At 38.9% G+C, this 19,494-nt stretch overlaps 1 protein-coding gene across 1 annotated transcript; it reads right to left on the bottom strand.

Moving 5' to 3' along the window:
• Window positions 1-223: 223 nt before the first annotated feature.
• On the bottom strand, window positions 224-14,313 carry DTD2 (D-aminoacyl-tRNA deacylase 2). Its single transcript, XM_028506723.2, is given in 4 exon segments — window positions 224-1,948; window positions 8,848-8,917; window positions 14,064-14,092; window positions 14,095-14,313. Coding segments are annotated over 4 exon segments (504 nt in total). The 5' UTR covers window positions 14,174-14,313; the 3' UTR covers window positions 224-1,622.
• Window positions 14,314-19,494: the final 5,181 nt, after the last annotated feature.

Below are 19,494 nucleotides of genomic sequence, written 5' to 3'. Positions count from 1 at the left end.
AAAAAAGAGAGAAATACTGATGTGTTGCTCCACCTATCCATCCACTCACCTGTATGTGTCCTGACCAGGGATTGAACTCGCAACCTTGGCACATTGGCATGACATTCCAACCAACTGAGCTACCCGGCCAGGACAGAAAAATATCTTTTTAAATTATGTCAGAGGAGCTTGCAAAAAATGACTTTAACATTTTATTGATTCATTTATTATTTCATTTTCTTACACATCTTCTCCTGCCTTTGAAAAGTCTACTTGACTAGCTGTCTATCTTTTGTCACTGTCTCAGCTTGGGCTGTCATAACAAAATATTGTAAACAAGGTGGCTTAAACAGAAATTTATTTTCTCAGAGTTCTGGCAGTTATAAGTTTGAGATCAAGGTGGCAGCAAGGTCAGTTTCTGGTAAGGGTTCTCTTCCTAGCTTGTAAATGGCCCCCTCCTCACTGTATCCTCACAGGGAGCGGAGACAGTGAGCAAGCCCTCTGGTGTTTCTTCTTATGAGGATGCTAATTCCATTATGAAGGCTCCACTCCCATGACCTCGTTAATCCTAATTACTTCCAAAGGGCCCCATCTCCAAATACCATCACACTGGGGACTTCAACATATAAATTTTGAGATGGGGGTGGGCAACAAGCAAGTTCACTAACAGAAAAAAATTAAACTGTCTTCAAATCATTAAGTAGATAATATGAAAATGAACAAGTGAACTTCTTTTTAAATAATTGCAGTAGAAAATCTTCCCTTTTTCTTCCCTTTACAGCTATCTAATTCAACAAGGGAACTTCCTAAAAAAATTACAATATAAACTAACACTAGTTTCTTGAAGCGGTAACTTTTAAAAGCGAAAGGCAGCTCTGGCTGAGTGGCTCAGTTGGTTGGAGCAGGAAAAAAGGGGAAGACAAAATATGAGACATACATTGTTTTGGTAAAAAACTGAGAAACAGAATATTAACCCATTGATATGTTAAACAAAAACAACTTTTAATACCTCATACCTGTTCCTATGTCAACTAAACATTCTTAAAGTAATTTTAAAACATTTGGATGTGCTTGGAAAGTAATATAATACACAGTAACATTTCCATACTACATTTTCATAGATGTTAAAAGGAATAATAAATTGCGTAGTCTTTCATTCAAAATATAGAAAACTGAATAGTAAAAACAAAACTGACAAAACTACAATTGGTTTGTGCTAGATTTTCCCCAATTTTGTTATTTTTATTACATACTACATAAATTTAAGGGTATAAGAAATATATTCTTTTTTTGAAATGTATTTTTCTTGATTGCACAAAACTCTTTTCATTGCAAAATACTTAAAATAATACAGTTTTCTAAGAACATTTCCACAGTGATCATAAAGTAAATAGAAAGCATTTCTCAAAATTTCAAGTCAAAGTGTAAGGAAAAGCAGAATGATTGATGACTGAGGTCCAGGGTTCATGTGACTAGCAAGGTCATTCAATTAGCAGGCTGCAGAGTTATGAATGGGACCCAGGATTTCTTGTCTAAAAGTGCTGCAGATCAGTTTATTCAAGAAGTGGGGGTTGGGGGGTGGAATCTAAGATAGTCCAGGTCATTTTATATCAGAAAACAGTTGTAGAAACCAACTTAATTTTTCAAAACTCAATCAGGTGTGTGAATGGTCCATTGGTATCCAGCTTCAACACTTGCCTGTTCCCGTAAGTGCCATGTTCCACCACCACTCCAGCTTCGGCACACTTGCTGTTAGCAGCTAATTCTTTTTCACACAGAGTCACAAATTGGGAATAAAGTTCTAACCCTTCTTCTTTTCCAGAGTTAGAGTGATACTGCATGTTTCTTCCTTTTACTTTCCCCCCAAGGGTGGCTTGAGGAATAATCAGAATGTTGCCAGGTAGATCCAATATAGAGACGTGCTTGCCATTTTCTGTTTCACTTAATTTCACATTTAACAGTGTATTAACTGGGTGGGGAAGAAAGGGAAAATGTTTTGGAATGAAAAACAAATGAGGAAAAAAATAAAGAAAACCAACAATTTTCTAGTCAGAAGATCTCATACTTAAAAACCCAGTTTGTCAGCTCATGCTTTTTACCCAAAGTCTCTATTTAGATCTTAAAAACTGCTTCAGTAAGCCGAATGATCTAAGCATGAAATTAAGGCAAATTTTATGCAGAAAATGGCATAATGCTTTAAATGTGACGTGGCAGCTAGGACTGCCTAATGAGTAGTTCATCCAGAAAGGACCAAATGAACTGTCAACCAAAACCTGAAAATATTGTTACCCCAGAGGACACATGGGAAGATTTTGCCTTCTTGTTCCTTTTTACATTTCATAAGCAAAACCATTAGGAAAAGGACCAAGATAAATCCTCCTCACACCAAATTCTGCTTCATAACAAAGAATATTAAATACAAATCTTAGTGCATTTATTATTTTAAACTTGGTTGCCTAGAGTTCTGAGACAAAGGTACCAGGTTCAATCCCATTATAAATCAGCTGGTTTTATAATTTTATCATCTCAAAGGCACTATTAATATAGAGAAATATAACCCATAGGAGAAGGGTAAAGGTGAAAGCAAGACTTACCAGAAATTCATTATTATTTGGGGGAAAATACTGGGACAATTGTAATAGCATAAACAATAAAACATTACAAAAATAAAAGCAGTAACTTTCATTCTGTAAGTAGACATCCCATCCAAACAAAAATGAACTTGGAGAACCTCAATTTTTTTACTGTACTAGATTTTTATCTACATGTCCCTGATCTTGCCATGCTGCTGTCCCATTAGTTTGTATGACATGAAGGCAGAAGCCACATTTTAGAGGCTTACACATAACAGATGTTTGTTAGATTGAATTGAATCTACTTTTTTTATGCGTATTTTGTCAATGCCCAGTTTTGCACACATATAGTAGGTACTCAATAAATCTTGGTGAATTGAAAAAAAAAGGAAATTCATTGTTACAATTGAAAAAGTAAATCCAAATGTTTAGAGCTACTGATATTATCTTCATAAACATATGATGGTGTTATTATTTTTATGGTACTTATGAAATTAATACTCATAGCTAAAACGTGTCAAAATCACCGTAAATATTGATGTCTACGAAAAAATCTAGACTTAGAAAACCTTTGCATCTCAACATTAGCCATTTTCAAAACAATAATCAAAAGAAATGCCTAATATAAATAGCTTGAGGAAATTCCTACCTCTATCTATAATGTATACCTAGCTTCTGCTTGTAAACAATAGTCCTGAGAAAACAAATGGTAACATAATTATATATACCTAAGACTCCTGCCCAATCATTAGGTTTGGAAAGATAAAATTTCTGGTGGGGTAGTCAATGGTTTCAATTATCATAGCGTCTGTAAAACTACAGTAAGGATTCAGTATGGTTGCCCCACTCTACAAATCAGGGAATTAACCTGGTAAAACCTGCCAAGGGGACCATCCAATGGATTCCTGAGCTATGCACTATCAATTTTCACTTAACTAACATCTATTTGAAAATATCTCACCCTGGCTGGTATGGCTCAGGTGAGTGCTGGCTTGAGAACCAAAGGGCTGCCAGTTTGATTCCCAGTGAGGGTACATGCCAGCGTTTTAGGCCAGGTCCCCAGTAGGGGGGGTGTGTGAGAGGCAATCACACAGTGATGTTTCTCTCCTTCCCTTCCCCATCTCTAAAAATAAATAAAAAATATTTAAAAAAATCTCTAATATTCTTTATTACAAATAGGACTTGGCTATATAGCCAGGAGTCCTTATTCATTGCTTCTAAGGACACCATAATTCTCCAGAGCACTTCATGTCAGTGGAGCTCACGATCTAACTATCCAAGCCTCAGGCCCGTAACAGAGTAGGGGGGTAATTTTGGAATAACAGTCCAGAGCACAATTTATTATACAACTCCCTCTATAGGCTATGACTGTGAATTCAATTAATGCTGTTGGTATATAAATGTCAGTATGCAGAAGTAAATATAACATAAATACAAATTGTCAATAAGTAGAATTAAAATGAGATAATGAATGAATGGCAGGCATGTTGGAAACTCCAAGATCCTAAGACAGGTTATCAATCAGGATTCTCAAATAATATATATGGGAAGTTAACTTCTGACAGATCTCTGGATCCTAGTCCAATTATACTGAAGATGAATTGAGGAAGATGCAGAACATCTCCATGTTAGCCATGCTATTTCAGACTTTATGGATAACTGGTTTTTAGGTTCCCAAGGGCACATGATTTGACTGGAAAAGATCTGAATCCACGTAATTAGTAATGAGGTGGGGTTTAAGAGAATCCCATCATACTGGCTTACTTTGCCTCCTCGAACAGAGGGAAGTACAAGCAGATGCTATACATAATAGATGTACTTCTTTTGCTTATAACTGACACCAGCAGAATGTGATTCTTAAAGTCATAGTCCTTCACTGAGAAACATGATATATAAAGCTTTATGTTAGGCTATACATTAAGAGGTAAAGCAAAACAGAAACAGAATCAGAATCATAGATACAGAGAATGTTTTGATGGTTGCCAGAGTGGAGGGGGTGGTGACGGGCTGGGTGAAAGGGTAAAGGGATTAAGAAGTATAAATTGGTAGTTACAGAATAGTCATGGGGATGTAAAGTAGAGCACAGGGAAAAGAGTGGCCAGAGACCATATATGCATGACCTATGCACATGGACCACAGTGTAAGGCTTGCCTGAGGGACTGGGTGGGGACTGGGTGGAGGGGGAAAAAATTGGGACAACTGTAATAGCATAAACAATAAAATATAACTTTAAAAAAGAGAAAAAAGAGTTAAGGTGAACCTCTTCAGTGTTTTTAATTCACCACAATTTATACATGTATTTAAAGTGAACTCAGGAAGACAGTTTTGGAAGCACACTGGATTTAATTACTATAAAACACAATGCAGCTTATGTGGTTGGTTCATTTCATCTTATGATTGAGATCCATTTAAGAATATATAAAACAACTCAAGGGACTTCCTGCCAAGATGGAGGCATAGGTAGACACACTGTGCCTCCTCGCACAACCAAGATAGGGACAACAACAATTTAGAAACAGAATAACAACCAGAACTGACAGAAAACTGAACTGTATGGAAGTTGGACAACCAAGAAGTTAAAATAGACCCGTTCATCCAGACCAGTAGGAGGGGCAAAGTCGGGCAGCCAGGCTTGGGTCACGGCGCAGATAGCATTGGGACCAGGCGCATAAGGCATCTGGGATGCGCAAGACCACAGCTGGTGGATCCAGCGCACACAAGTGGCGGCTGGCAGACCCCGGCCCAGGGGTGGCAACTGGCAGACCCAGTGAAGCAGGAATTGTGAAGCAAGGCACTGTGTGCAACCCAGGATCCCAACACTGGGAAATAGAGCCTCAGGGCAATGATTGAAAACACCTGTGAGAGTTGAGGTGCAGGGAGAGACTCCCAGCCTCACAGGAGAGATCCTTGGAAAGTCCCATGGAGCACACAAGCCCACCCACACAGGAATTGGCACCAGAGGGGCCCAGTTTGCTCGGGGGAAGTGGCGGAAGGGACTGAGGTCCGATGGACAGCAGAGCAAGCGCCATTGTTCCCTCTCAGACCTCGCCCCCACATACAATGTCACAACCCAGTAACTGGGGTGCCCCGCCCCGGTGAACACCTAAGGCTCTGCGCCCCTCATACATAACAGGTGTGACCAGACTAAAGGGGAAAAATAAAAAAAGATGGCTCAAACAGAATGAAAGCCCTATAATCAGTACTTTTAAGCAACTGAGAGATAGCCAACCTATCAGATGCATAGTTCAAAGCACTGGTGATCAGGATGCTCACAGAATTGGTTGATTTCGGTCACAAATTAGATGAACAAATGCAGGCTATGATAAGAGGAATGAAGGAAAATGCACAGGGAACCAATAGTGATGGGAAGGAAACTGGGACTCAAAACAATAGGGTGAACCAGAAAAAAGAAAGGAACAAACAAACAGAAAAGAATGAAGAAACAAGAATTCAAAAAAATAAGAAGCTTAGGAACCTCCAGGACATCTTTAAACATTCCAACATCCGAATTATAGGGGTACCAGAAGGGGAAGAGGACAAGCAACAAATGGAAAAGTTATTTGAACAAATAATAAAGGAGAACTTCCCCATTCTGGCAAAGGAAATTGACTTCCAGGAAGTCCAGGAAGCTCAGAGTCCCAAAGAAGTTGGACCCTAGAAGGAACACACCAAGGCACATCAGAATTACATTAGCCAAGGTAAAAATGAAGGAGAGAATCCTAGAAGCAGCAAGAGATAAGGAGACAGTTACCTACAAAGGAGTTCCCATCAGACTGTCAGCTGATTTCTCAAAAGAGACCTTACAGGCAAGAAGGGGCTGGAAAGAAGTCTTCCAAGTCATGAAAGGCAAGGACCTACATCCAAGATTGCTCTATCCAGCAAAGCTTTCATTTAGAATGGAAGGGCAGATAAAGTGCTTCTCAGATAAGGTCAAGTTAAAGGAGTTCATCATCACCAAGCCATTATTATTTGAAATGTTAAAGGGACTTATCTAAGAAAAAAAAGATAAAAAATATGGACAGCAAAATGACAGCAAACTCACAAGTATTAACAACTACATGTAAAACAAAACCAAAAGAAACTAAGCAAACAACTAGAACAGGAACAGACCCACAGAAATGGAGATCACATGGAGAGTTAGTAACAGGGGAGTGGGAGGAGGAGAGAGGGGAAAAGATACAGAGAATAAGTAGCATAGATGGTAGGTAGAAAATAGACAGGGGGAGGGCAAGAATAGTATGGGAAATGTAGAAGCTAAAGAACTTATGACACATGGACATGAACTAAAGGGGGGGAATGTGGGCGGGAGAGGGTGTGCAGGGTGGGGGGTAATGTAGGGGGGTAATGGGATAACTGTAATAGCATAATCAATAAAATATATTAAAAAGGACTTAAGGAAGTCAATCTGAAATCACAATGATAAAGATTCTCTTTCTGTTATTGAAGATTTCTACTAAACTGTTTTATGGTTAATACAGATAGAATTTGAAGCAAAAATATTAACTCAGAAAAATGAACAGCATGTTCAATTTCAAAGCTTTAAGTGCTGATAAGTAATCCTATACACAGGAGCCCTCATTTCACTTTCTCTAAGCTCCCTATTATCCCCCCAGATTCAAATTTTAAACCATTATAGTTACTTGCTTTCCCTCCTCACTTACCATAGGTCCCTTTTTAAGTCTATTTTTCATCCTTGGACAAATTGTCAAAGATGTTCCATGTCTCAGTATAACATTCTCTCTAGGAGTTTTAGCCTTTAGTCTATACTGTTCATTCATTCATTCATTTATTCACATTAGTATTTATTTTATGCTGGATTTACTCCTGGGCCATAAGCTTTTGTTTTTTGTTTCAGCTTCTTCTGGGATATTTTCTTCTGTGCAACCCCTTCTTCTGGTTTAGGACAATCTGCTTTTTTTTAAGTAAGTGTGCTCTTAATGCAGCAGGTCGGGTTCATGTGTGGGTTAATTTGCCCATGGGCTCTGTAAGGTCTACGCTGCATCTTGGGAGCTTTGTTCACCTGGATGTGCTCACCTGGACCAGAGAATCTATGTCTACATCCTTAAGTTCAGTTTCTGCATTTTAAAGCATGTGCAGCAAAATTTCAGCACTCTTTTTGGGCCACTGACCCTGTGTCAGGCCCCACTGTTTGGCCTGGGCACACCTACCACTTCCACTACTGTACTGACTGAATGGGACACACTGCTTCTTCATAGTGCAATCTTTCAGATATTTGGTGGCTTTTCGAATATGCCTACCTTTGATGGCCTGGGCAATTTCACGAGTGCTCTTAAAGTGAACACGAAGATTTGAACCTCTTGTATTGCATGCTTTTGTGGGGTTTTTTTGGGTCAAGTGATAGCAAACCATTGTCAGAGGTCACCTGTGGCCACTTTCAGGAAGAGTAGTCTAAGCTGTTCTTCACTTGGCTATTTACCTTTGAGTTCCACTACTTGAAGCTCTCTTAGGTTATTGTCTGCATGATTCAACTACCCATTTGTCTAATTTATATCTTATTAGTCAAACTAATGGCTACTATCCTATATTGACCAATCCCCAATTTTATGGATAGAGACATTATTGTGGGCTTTTTGGGGGACATGATTATTATATCAAATACTGTCTTGAGACAGTTTATGATTTAATATGGTATATCTGACACCTATGTAATCATCACAAGGAATATGCAATGCTATGAACTATCCAGTATACTGGAAAGCTGCAGACAGGTAAATTATTGTTCAAAGATGCTTCCTCTATCCCTGGATGAGGTGTGGATGTGATATCACTAAGCTTGGTTCAAGATTCAGGGGAACCATATATATATATACACACACATTTCCTACAAAGAAATGCATAATGGGTTAATATAAATTCTTCCATAATAATGATCCAACTTGAACTGTCCAGATTTGAAGGGGCCTACATCTTATACATCCAGTGTCACCTACATGTCCCTGTTATGGACTCTGGGAGATAAGAAAACTGTATCAAGGAATGCAGCATCTGTTTCTCCCTACGTGGCCACCCTGCTTCCAACAATTTTCTGTATCCTTGTCTGAATCTCAGTGTGTTGTGTGTGTATACACTCTTCTAAACCATTCTATAAGCCATCTGAAATGCTGCAGATGTTTTAAAAGAATTCTACTACACTTGTTTATTTTAAATTGTGGAAGAGGCAAACAGCTAAAGTCAACAACAGTACAGAGTTAAGTCATTTACAACTTATCCCTTCTGAACATTTACCTACTATTGCTACACATTCTCACTCAAAAAAGAATCATTGAACACATACCCATTTTGGGAAGAAGTTCCTTATCAGCTCCCTTGAAAAAGCACACGTAGATCACTAATCCTTTCTGAACCTGTGATAAATCACCACAGTAAACTGAGATTAGAAAAAAACTTCTATGTAGAGACACAAAAGTAAATGAATAAAATTTCACAACTGCTACAGATGCAAAGGTTAAAGGCAAAGAAAGAGTTAAGTTTTTACAATACTGATTTCTTAAATATGTGTGAAAAAAGTATTTTTCAATATTCAATCTCCTCAATTATCATTTCTTTAAAAAATTAAGTTTAAAATACCGCCAACAGCAGGGAAGGCCACAGGTTTTACCTTCAAACATTTACTTCTAGTCAATATTTTTAGACTGTGAACTAGCTTCCTTCCCTCCTCGTAGGAAGGCTGACAGACTTAGAAACATTTACTTTGCAGGGCCCCATTTACTCAACACCAAATGACTTCACATTATATCTCATGTGGCTGAAGAACCATCACTATTCCTCCTGATTCATTTACTTGCAGGTCATGAAAACAGAGGTCTGATTTTATTTCAAGAACCTTCCAATTATTTTCTGTTATTGTCAATGCTTTAAATAAACATATTTCTTAGGCCTTGGAAATTGCATTTATGATACTAAGTTCAACATGACAAGGGTGTCTATAACTGATAATGTAAGCTTATTTACTTTATATAGTGACTTGGGTATTTCTTTATTAGCTCCTGTAGGATAGGGACTATATGGAAAAAAGACACTTGATAAATGAGTTTGATTTTGCTTAGTAAATCATTAAGTTTTTTAATACTGTAGATTAACCCTTTTGAGTCCAAGAGCTATTATGAAGATTAAATGAGTGAATACTTAAAATAGTTCCTGCTTCATAGTAAGAGCTATATATGTGTTCATTAAATGAGTATGTAAAAATGAACTTAAGGCCTGGAACACAATTTATTTTATATTTTAATTCCCAAAGCACTTTGTAGACTATTTATATATATACAATAAGAACTTATTTTACCTGTTGATTGGATTTAAGTTTTACCGTATCTTATAGGATCTATATGTTACCTACTTTGTGTTTTATGTAAATAGAACTGCATTCTGCTCTCACCCCTGATTTACCTGGTACAGAAGTAATTTTTAAAAAGTGCAATTGTGCTTCTGGAACAGGCAACAGCTTCCAGTGCACACTCATAACAAGGAGCTGACAGGCTGAATGACAGTATCCGCACCTCTGACCCAGGCTCTCCCCTGGGATTGCTTCAACAGGGCCAAAATCTCAGGCATATTCGTATTTGAGCACTTGCAGTATCAGAATTAAATATCTAATTATTTGCAGAAATAGACACCTGTTCTTTCCACTCCCCACAATACCTCCTCATAAGGGTAATATTTTCTTTTAGTTTATTCCAGTAACAGGTCTTAAATTGACCCTCTTCAAATCCCCCTCTTCATGTCAAAATCACTTTCCTTTGTAGCTTCTTTTGGTGTAAAACACATCAAATATATAGAAAAGTACAGATAATTCTCACTGTAGCTTAGAAAATCACCCCCCCAAAAAGAAAAACATTAGCCTGTAACAACAAAGCTCTAAATCAGTGATTTTTAACTATTTTCATCTCATGGCACACAAAAAACTACTAAAATTCTGCCCCATACCAAAAAATACATTTTTTGCCAATGTGACATTTAAAAAAAGGTATAATTTTGATTCATTCACACCAGATGGCTATTGTTGTGTTGGCTGTTGTCATTTTTTAATTTGATCATCTAAGAGAAAAGAGGTCAGTACACCTGACTAAATAGTCAGTTACTGCATATTGTGAAAAGTCTTGCAGCACACTGGTTGAAAACTGCTGCTCTAAATGAAGGAAAGTAAAACACAAAAAATAACTTTCAAATCTGTGACAATTAAAACATGTTAAATTAGAACTCTTGATAATAGAACAGGGGAGAGGATGCTTGAGAAAGAGAATTTACTTTCTATCTCTTTATGCTAATTTAATCATGTGTTAAGAGTGAAAAACAGAGCTTTAAAATAGCTTTTTTTTTAAAAAAATATTTTTACAGATGCTTACAGTTGTCCCATTTTTCTCTGCTTTATTCCCTTCTGACCTGTACCACTCCATCATAATTCCCCCACCTTAGTTCATGTCCATGGGTGGTGCAGATAAGTTCTTTGGCTTGTCCATTTCCCATACTATTCTTAACCTCCCCCTGTCTATTTTCTACCTACCATCTATGCTACTCATTCCATCTACCTTTTCTTCTCTTCTTCCCCATCCTTTTCCCTGCTGATAAGCCTCCATGTGATCTCTATTTCTGTGAATTTGTTCCTACTCTAGTTGTTTGCTTAGTTTTTTTTTTTTAGGTTTTGTTGATAGTTGTGAGTTTGTTGTCATTTTACTGTTCATAGTTTTGATCTTCTTTTTCTTAGATAAGTCCCTTTAACATTTCATATAATAAGGGCTTGGTGATGATGAACTCCTTTAACTTGACCTTATCTGGGAAGCACTTTATCTGCCCTTCCATTCTAAATGAAAGCTTTGTTGGATAGAGCAATCTTGGATGTAGGTCCTTGCCTTTCATGACTTGGAATACTTCTTTCCATCCCCTTCTTGCCTGTAAGGTCTCTTTTGAGAAATCAGCTGACAATCTGATGGGAATTCCTTTGTAGGTCACTGTCTCCTTTTCTCTTGCTGCTTTAAGATTCTCTCCTTATCTTTAATCTTGGCTAATATAATTATGATATGCCTGGATGTAGGGTTCCTTGGGTCCAACTTTTTGGGACTCTCTGAGCTTCCTGGATGTCCTGGAAGTCTATTTTCTTTACCAGATTGGGGATGTTTTCCTTCATTATTTTCAATGTCTTGCTCTTCCTCTTCTCCTTCTGGTACCCCTATAATTCAGATGTTGGAACACTTAAAGATGTCCTGGAGGTTCCTAAGCCTCTCCTCATTTTTTGAATTTTTGTTTTTTCATTCTGTTCTGGTTGAATGTTTCTTTCTTCCTTCTCTTCTAAACTGTTGATTTGAATTCTGGTTTCCTTCCTGTCACTGTTGGTTCCCTGTACATTTTCCCTTCACTTTTTTCTCTATTTTGCGACGATACTCAACCATTTCTGTGAGCAGTCTGATTACCAGTGTTTTGAACTCTGCATCTGATAGATGAAGAGATAGGTTGGCTAACTCTTCATTGCTTAGTTCTATTTTTTTCTGGAGCTTTGATCTGTTCTTTCATTTGAGCCATATTTTTTTTTTGTCTCTGCATGCCTGTTACATAGTAAGGGGCAGAGCCTTAGGTGTTTACCAGGGTGAGGAAACCCACCTTGCTTCATTGTGGCATTGTATGTGGGGGAGGGGTTCGAGAGGGAACAATGCCACTTGCTTAGCTCTTTGCCAGCTTTCAGTCACTTCCCGCACTACCTGCAAGCAAATTAGGCCCTTCTGGTGCTGATTCCTGGGTGGGTGGTTTTGTGTACATTCTAGGGCCCTGTGGGTCTCTCCAACGATCTCTCCTGTGAGGCTGGGAGCTTCTCCCACTGCCTCAACCTCCACAGGTTTTTTTAGTCAGAAGTTTTGAGGCTTTACTTCCCTGAGCCGGGACCCTGGGTTGTGAGGTCTGTCTCTCTCCCAGTCATTCCTCCCAGTTTATCTGCACACAAATGTGGGACCGCCCACTCTGCCAGCCATTGCCTCACCCAGTTCACCAGCTGTTGCCTTCCCATGAGTTCTCTCCACCTCTCCTACCAGTTTGAGTGAATGTTTCTTAACTCCTTGGTTGTCAGACTTCCACACAGTTCAACTTTTTGGCAGTTCTAGTTATTTTCTGTTTTTAAATTTGTTGTCCTTCTTTTGGTTGTGTGAGGAGGCAAAGTATATCTACCTACACCTCCATCTTGGCTGGAAATACTTTAAAATAGTTTTTAAAATTATAAATGAAGATTGATAGTTTGAAAGCCTGCTGAAATGTTTGTGACTTTGCATTGAGGAGATGTGGCATGAAGAGTATAAAAAGATAAAGAAGCACGGAAGAAATCGAAAGGATTAACAAGTTCGGGATTTGCTGTCCCATGAGGCAACTATAAAAATAGGCAGTTCTGTAGATAAGATGGCAAATATAGGAAGAATAAAATTTCAACATAAGGAAGAGGAATCAGGATCTCAAAAAAGGCTAATAAGAAAATAAGAAATAACAAATGTGAGTTTTCCATAAAGAAAAGGGGAAAGGGAAATAAAGGTATGTTTATGCTTTTATTTCCAAGTTAGCAGAGGGTAAGAGATTCTGGTATAAGAATAATCACCCACATCGTAGTTTATGGATAGTATTTAAAATAATGACTATGACTGTGTTAAGGAATGTTAGATCTGGGACCAAATTATGCAGGTAAGATGAGTATATGTGATGCTCCTACATTCACTAGGGCTTCCAAAAGTCTTAATTATGAACTAACATTCGTCCTCCTTTCATCTTACTCCAAAAATAAGTCAGGGGCCTCAAATAACATCTTATTTGTTTTTGCAAAAGTGGGGGCAGGCTTTCTCAAAAAGGCAAATATTCAAGTAGAAGGAAATCATATTGGTGTAAATGTTTTAAATTCTTTGGAGGAAATGTGTTCTATAATGCAACATTATTGTAACAGTGGCCTTGGTTTCTATTTGGAAATAAGTCAAACTTTTAAAAGTTCCTTGACAAAAGAATTGTTTCTTGGAAAAAACCTCATTTCTCTGCTGACCCAGGTGCAGACAACCTTAACCGGGAAATCAAGTCAAACCAGAATTGACCATTTGTAATAAATCAACCCACTAGCTCGACCCAAGCATAGCAAGCGAAGGGCGTGGCATGGCCTTTAGGCTCTTTTAAGCGAGAGATCTGAGACAATTAGGTCTAAAGTCTGCCGAGCTCCGGCAAGCAGGTAGTGAGAGGAAGTTCAAATTTCCGAGTTGCTAAGCAAGGAACATGCTCCTTCTCTGGAGGAATAAATCAGAGCAAGAAGGAGTGAGGCTGGTGGGGCAGGGCTGAGACAAAGACATGCAGGCCATTGTGGGCAGCTTTGGGCAGCCTGGCCAGAAGTCCCGTGCCACCCACAGCGCGTGCTGAGTGCCACGCAACCAGCTCCAAGGAATACGCGAGGAAGCTGGGCGGCGGGAGGAACAAGTCACCCACACGACGCGGAAAGAACCGCCCCTACGCCAGCGGATAACTGGAGCGCAGAGCTGACGTTACCTCCACCCACTGGGCCGCGGAGTCCCCTCGGCAGGGTGCACTTGCAGCCGGGCGTGCAGGCACTGCTGCAAGAGCGCTCGGGCCTGAGGTGTCCGGCCGCTTTCAGCCATGGCTCAGGTCCCCCGGCAATCTCACGCGTTGAGTCCGAACTTCAGGCACGACGTGTCCTCAGAGCGCGGAACAGACGGCGCACCACCGGGCGGAGGGACGTTCTCGTCGTTCGTTGCCCCGCCCTCTGGGGGCGGGGCCTCTGCTCGGCTTTCAGGTGACTAATGTGCAGTTTTCTAAGACAACTTACTAACCCTAAGCAGAGCCTACCTAGCTTTGTAGTAGGTGCTCAGTGTGTATTTTTAAACGAGTGAGAAGTCTTATTGGATCTGTTTCCTACACAACTTTTAAAGAAACATTTTTCGGCTCAGAAAGCTTAAATTTCCTGACTGAAAAATTTTAAATCTGCTTTAATATTCTGCCCATTATAAGGATATGTAGATAGAATTAATCAACCAAATCACACAATGTAAGCAGAGATGAAACTACAAGCTATAACTCTTTCAAAATTGTTCTTACCCCAAACATAAAACAATGCTGCCTCCTCTGTCAGGAATGCTGTAAATAAATTATTTTGATCCCATAGTTGTGGAAAGGTTATGGAATGCTATGTGAATACACATTGGACCTCAATCCTTTAGAAAACACCCTTGCTAAAAATACTCTTATCCAAGAAAGTGTGTGGTTGTTAACTTTTAAACCTGCTACTAATACAAAAAATAAAATGACATTGACATATTCATAGGCACACAGTGGTGTTAAATTCTGTGATGTGCTTCTTTTAAGTAGATAATAGGATGTAAATAAAATTACACAGGGATTTGATTTTGTTTCCCACACATCATATTCTTTGAACAAGGATCAGAGTGGCATCATTTTTCTATGGGGTTAGAGGGTTTAGATGAGGGATAATAGTGTTACCCACATGGCACTACCCAGGTCATCCATTTGGGCTGTTGGCACAATATGCCTATACATTGGGGTCTGTTTTAGAAGATGACACCACTGACAGTGTTGCTATCCATACAAAGTAGTGTGACTGAAGAAAATAATCCATGCATAATTAATGGCCCTTTCTACATAAAATTGAAGCTGTTCGTTTGCTGGTTATTTTGCAGCTGCTGTACACTTTTTGTAAAAACAAAAAGCACGATCTCATATTATCTCTGCTGCATTGCAGGCACTGATATTTGTAAACCTTTGTTGATATTTGTAAAGCACAGGCGAGTTGTATTGTCTGCACCTATATGTCATTACTGTAACTATTGAGTCTTTTTTCTTTTTCACTCCCAGGCTCAAGTTTTACAGGGCAGGCAGGACCTTTGACATGGAGGCCCTTAGCCTTGACTTAAAATTAAAAGAGAACTTTGATGTCCATTTGTGTATGGGTGCAGGAGTTAGGCAGTTGTTTTGAAAATAGGGTGGGAAATCTTTCCTGTGAATAGATAGAGTCTGGTTGATAATGGTTAGTGTCTTAAAGATCACCAATTACTTTAAACATTCCTTCCTGTTGGGCAGGGATCTCCTGGACAGTAGGTAGTACAGCAATAGTTTGTGGCTCACTTGTTCTTCCCTTCTAACTGCAGAGGGCAGTAGAGAGTAAGCACCAGAGAGAAAGTAGAATTCCTTTCTGTATTTATTTTTTAAACATCACGCCTCACTCCGCAAAAGAATTTAAGAAGGCAAAACATACATGCACTAAAATAGTAAAATGTTAGGAGTAAACAAAGTAGAGTTTTGTCAATAAATCCCAATGGGAGAAATTAAAAACAAGTAAGATTGGTTCTCTCTAGAGTTCTGAGATGAAATAGTATGTAGCAAAGTTTTCACAGAAACATAACTTTAATTTTTGTTACAAAACATTGTTTGTCATATGTAATGTTGTTATGGAGCATGTTGTACACTTTCCTTTAAGTTAGAAGTCAAAGGGAAACCATAGCATTAAGGAAGGAAGAAGTGGTTCACTGGAATATAGAGAGTTTTGTCTCTCCAGTATATAAGGACTCACTGTCTGGGTAGAAATAGTTCTCTCAGCTCTACAATGATGACAGGGGACCATATGTATAGTGGGTTGCTTATGAATGCATTCTAGGCTCTCTGAGATGGTACAACAACTTATTTAGAGTTGTTTTAAGTTGTTTAATTAATTCAATTTGTCCCAAATTTTAACATTCAAAAGTGTTTCACAAATATGAAAAAATTGAGAACCTCTTCTAAAAGATCCTTTACAATTATTGCTAGGCTTCCTGGTTGTAAAGCAGAAAGGAAAGAGAAAGGAACCATGTTCTGTTTCATAATCCTCAGAATAAGCAGAGCTTTTCCTAAGATTTAGCTCTAAAAGGAGCCTCTTACCTGAGACCTTATATAAGGGTATGCTAATCTGTAGAAATGCCACTGGAAGAGGTAGATGTTTCAATTTAGGGAAGGCTGGAAGAACTTTAGCCCCTCACTTCAAAGCGCAGAGATTTATTTTTTCACTGCTTATGGGGTGATCAAATTCTGAGAAATTGGTTCATACTAATTAAAATGCACACATATTGGGGTAGAACTAGAATACTAAGTTATTCATTTGTAATTAAGAAATGTCATTGTGATTAGAGTAGAAATTCTCACCTTGATCAGTACATTTTCCCCTGTAGTCAAGCATGGGATACTAGATCATATTTAGAAATCTCTTTACTGATTTACTGTGAGAGAGAGTCACTCTTTTACAAGGCGTCTGAACTAAGGTGTAAAAGACCCATGTGACTCCTGGCTTCAAGACACTTGCCACATGCACTAAGGCTGAAGAAAAAGTAAACAAACAGATTTAAATAACAGCCTACAGGCAAATGCTCCAAACCACAACCAAATATTTTGTCATGGAGTCTTCTTTTACAGAGGCAGATACTGAAGCCACAAGGGTTAATCCAGCTGGAGCCCCTTCATATGGAAATATGAGTCCTCTGAACATGACAGTTCCCACCTAAGAACTGAATCTGTCTTTAACGTGAATAGTTTGTACAATGAGGTAGGGGGTGGAATTTAGTTTGGAACTTTGAATTGGTTGTTCTTTTGTTCAATTTGCTTTCGTAAATTCTTATTTTATTACTGCACCATTTGCTGGTGTGTTGCTGAGGTAACATACCATAGCAAGGACTTTTTACTCTAAAGCAATGATGTATATTTTTGGCAGTCTATAGGACTTCTCAGGCCAGGCTGATTAATTATCTTGATCTTTGGGTTATTTTTCAGTTTCTAGTATTGTGATAACTTAGCAAAGCATTGCATAACCTTTTAAATATTTGTCTACTTCTGTTGGCTGTTTTGGCAAGTCAGGCCATCTTCTTGTAAGGGCTTTTTATAATTTTGATGCTTGCATGCTTTGTAAGTAAAAATTGTGAAATATATTATTTTATTTTATTTTTAAAATATGTTTTATTGATTATGCTATTACAGTTGTCTTATTCCCTCCCCCCACTTTATTCCCCTCCACCCTGCACCCCCTCCCACCTGCATTCCCCTGCTTTGCTTCACATCCATGCGTCATATATATATAAGTTCTTTGGCTTCTACATTTCCCATACTATTCTTAACCTCCCTCTGTCTATTTTCTACCTACCATTTATGCTACTTATTCTCTGTACACCTTCCCCCTCTCTCCCCCACTCACTCCCCCACTGATAACCCTCCATGTGATCTCCATTTCTGTGATTCTGTTCCTGTTCTAGTTGTTTGCTTAGTTTGTTTTTGTTTTAGGTTTGGTTGTTAATAACTGTGAGTTTGTTGTTATTTAACTGTTCATAGTTTTGATCTTCTTTTTCTTAGATAAGTCCCTTTAACATTTCATATAATAAAGGCTTGGTGATGATGAACTCTTTTAATTTGATTTTATCTGGGAACTACTTTCTCTGCCTTCCATTCGAAATGATAGCTTTGCTGGACAGAATAATCTTGGATGTAGATCCTTGCCTTTCATGACTTGGAATACTTCTTTCCAGCCCCTTCTTGCCTGCAAGATTTGTTTTGAAAAATCAGCTGACAGTCTTATGGGAACTCCTTTGTAGGTAACTGTCTCCTTTTCTCTTGCTGCTTTTAAGATTCTGTCCTTTCTTTAATCTGGGCTAATGTAACTATGATGCTCCTTGGTGTGTTCCTCCTTGGGTCCAACTTTTTGGGACTCTCTGAGCTTCCTGGATGTCCTGGAAGCCTATTTCCTTTACCAGATTGGAGATGTTCTCCTTCACTGTTTTCAAATAAGTTTTCGATTTCTTGCTGTTCTTCTTCTCCTCCTGGCAATCTTATGATTCGGATGTTGGAACATTTAAAGATGTCCTGGAAGTTCCTAAGCCTCTCCTCATTTTTTTGAATTCTTGTTTCTTCATTCTGTTCTGGCTGAATGTTTGCTTCTTCCTTCTGGTTCAAACCATTGATTTGAGTCCCAGTTTCCTTCCCATCACTGTTGATTCCCTGTACATTTTCCTTTATTTCACTTTTCATACCCTTCATTTTTTCATCTCATTTGTGGCTATATTCAACCAATTCTGTGGGCATCCTGATTACCAGTGTTTTGAATTGTGCATCTGATAGGTGGGCTATCTCTTTGTCCCGTAGTTGTATTTTTCCTGGAGCTTTGATCTGTTCTTTCATTTGGTCCATTTTTTTCCTCTCAGCATGCCTGTTATGTAGTAAGGGGCGGAGCCTTAGGTATTCACCAGGGCATGACAACCCACATTGCTGTGTTGTGATGCTGTATGTGGGGGGAGGGGTTCAAGAGGGTGCTGATTCCCGTGTGGATGGGTTTGTGTACATTCTAGGGCCCTGTGGTTCTCTCCAATGAACTCTCCTGTGAGGCTGGGAGTTGCTCCCACTGCTGCCTCAATCCCCACTGGTGTTTCCAATCAGAGGTTTGAGGCTTTATTTCCCTGCACTTGAACTCTGGGTTGCCTGGTCTGTCTTGTTCCCCAGTTGTTCCTCCCAGTTTATCTGCACATGAATGTGGGACAGCCCAACACACCATCTGCCACCCCACCATGTCTGCTAGCCACTGCCTTTCCTTGAGTCCTCTCCACTGGGCTGCCTGTCTCCACCCCTCCTACTGGTCTGGATGAATATTTCTTCTTTAACTCCTTGGTGGTAAGACTTCCACACAGTTCTACTTTTTGTGAGTTCTGGTTGTTTTTAAATTTGTTGTTGCGTGAGGAGAAACAGTGTGTCTACCTATGCCTCCATCTTGGCTGCAAGTCAAAATTGTGAAATATTTTAAAGTAGGCAAAAGATTTCTAGATATTCTTTTCATGGAATGCTAATGCCTCTGGGGATTACCTGGTCATATAGGCTACAAGGATTTGTCTTTGACTAGGCTGTCTTACAACTCTGTAGAGATAGAAGTTAACTTTTTTTT

This window comes from Phyllostomus discolor, chromosome 1 (genome assembly GCF_004126475.2).
Source record: "Phyllostomus discolor isolate MPI-MPIP mPhyDis1 chromosome 1, mPhyDis1.pri.v3, whole genome shotgun sequence".
NCBI classification, from domain to species: Eukaryota; Metazoa; Chordata; class Mammalia; order Chiroptera; family Phyllostomidae; genus Phyllostomus; species Phyllostomus discolor.
The sequence above is the reverse complement of the archived record's forward strand: the minus strand, read 5'-3'. Positions and strand labels throughout refer to the sequence as shown.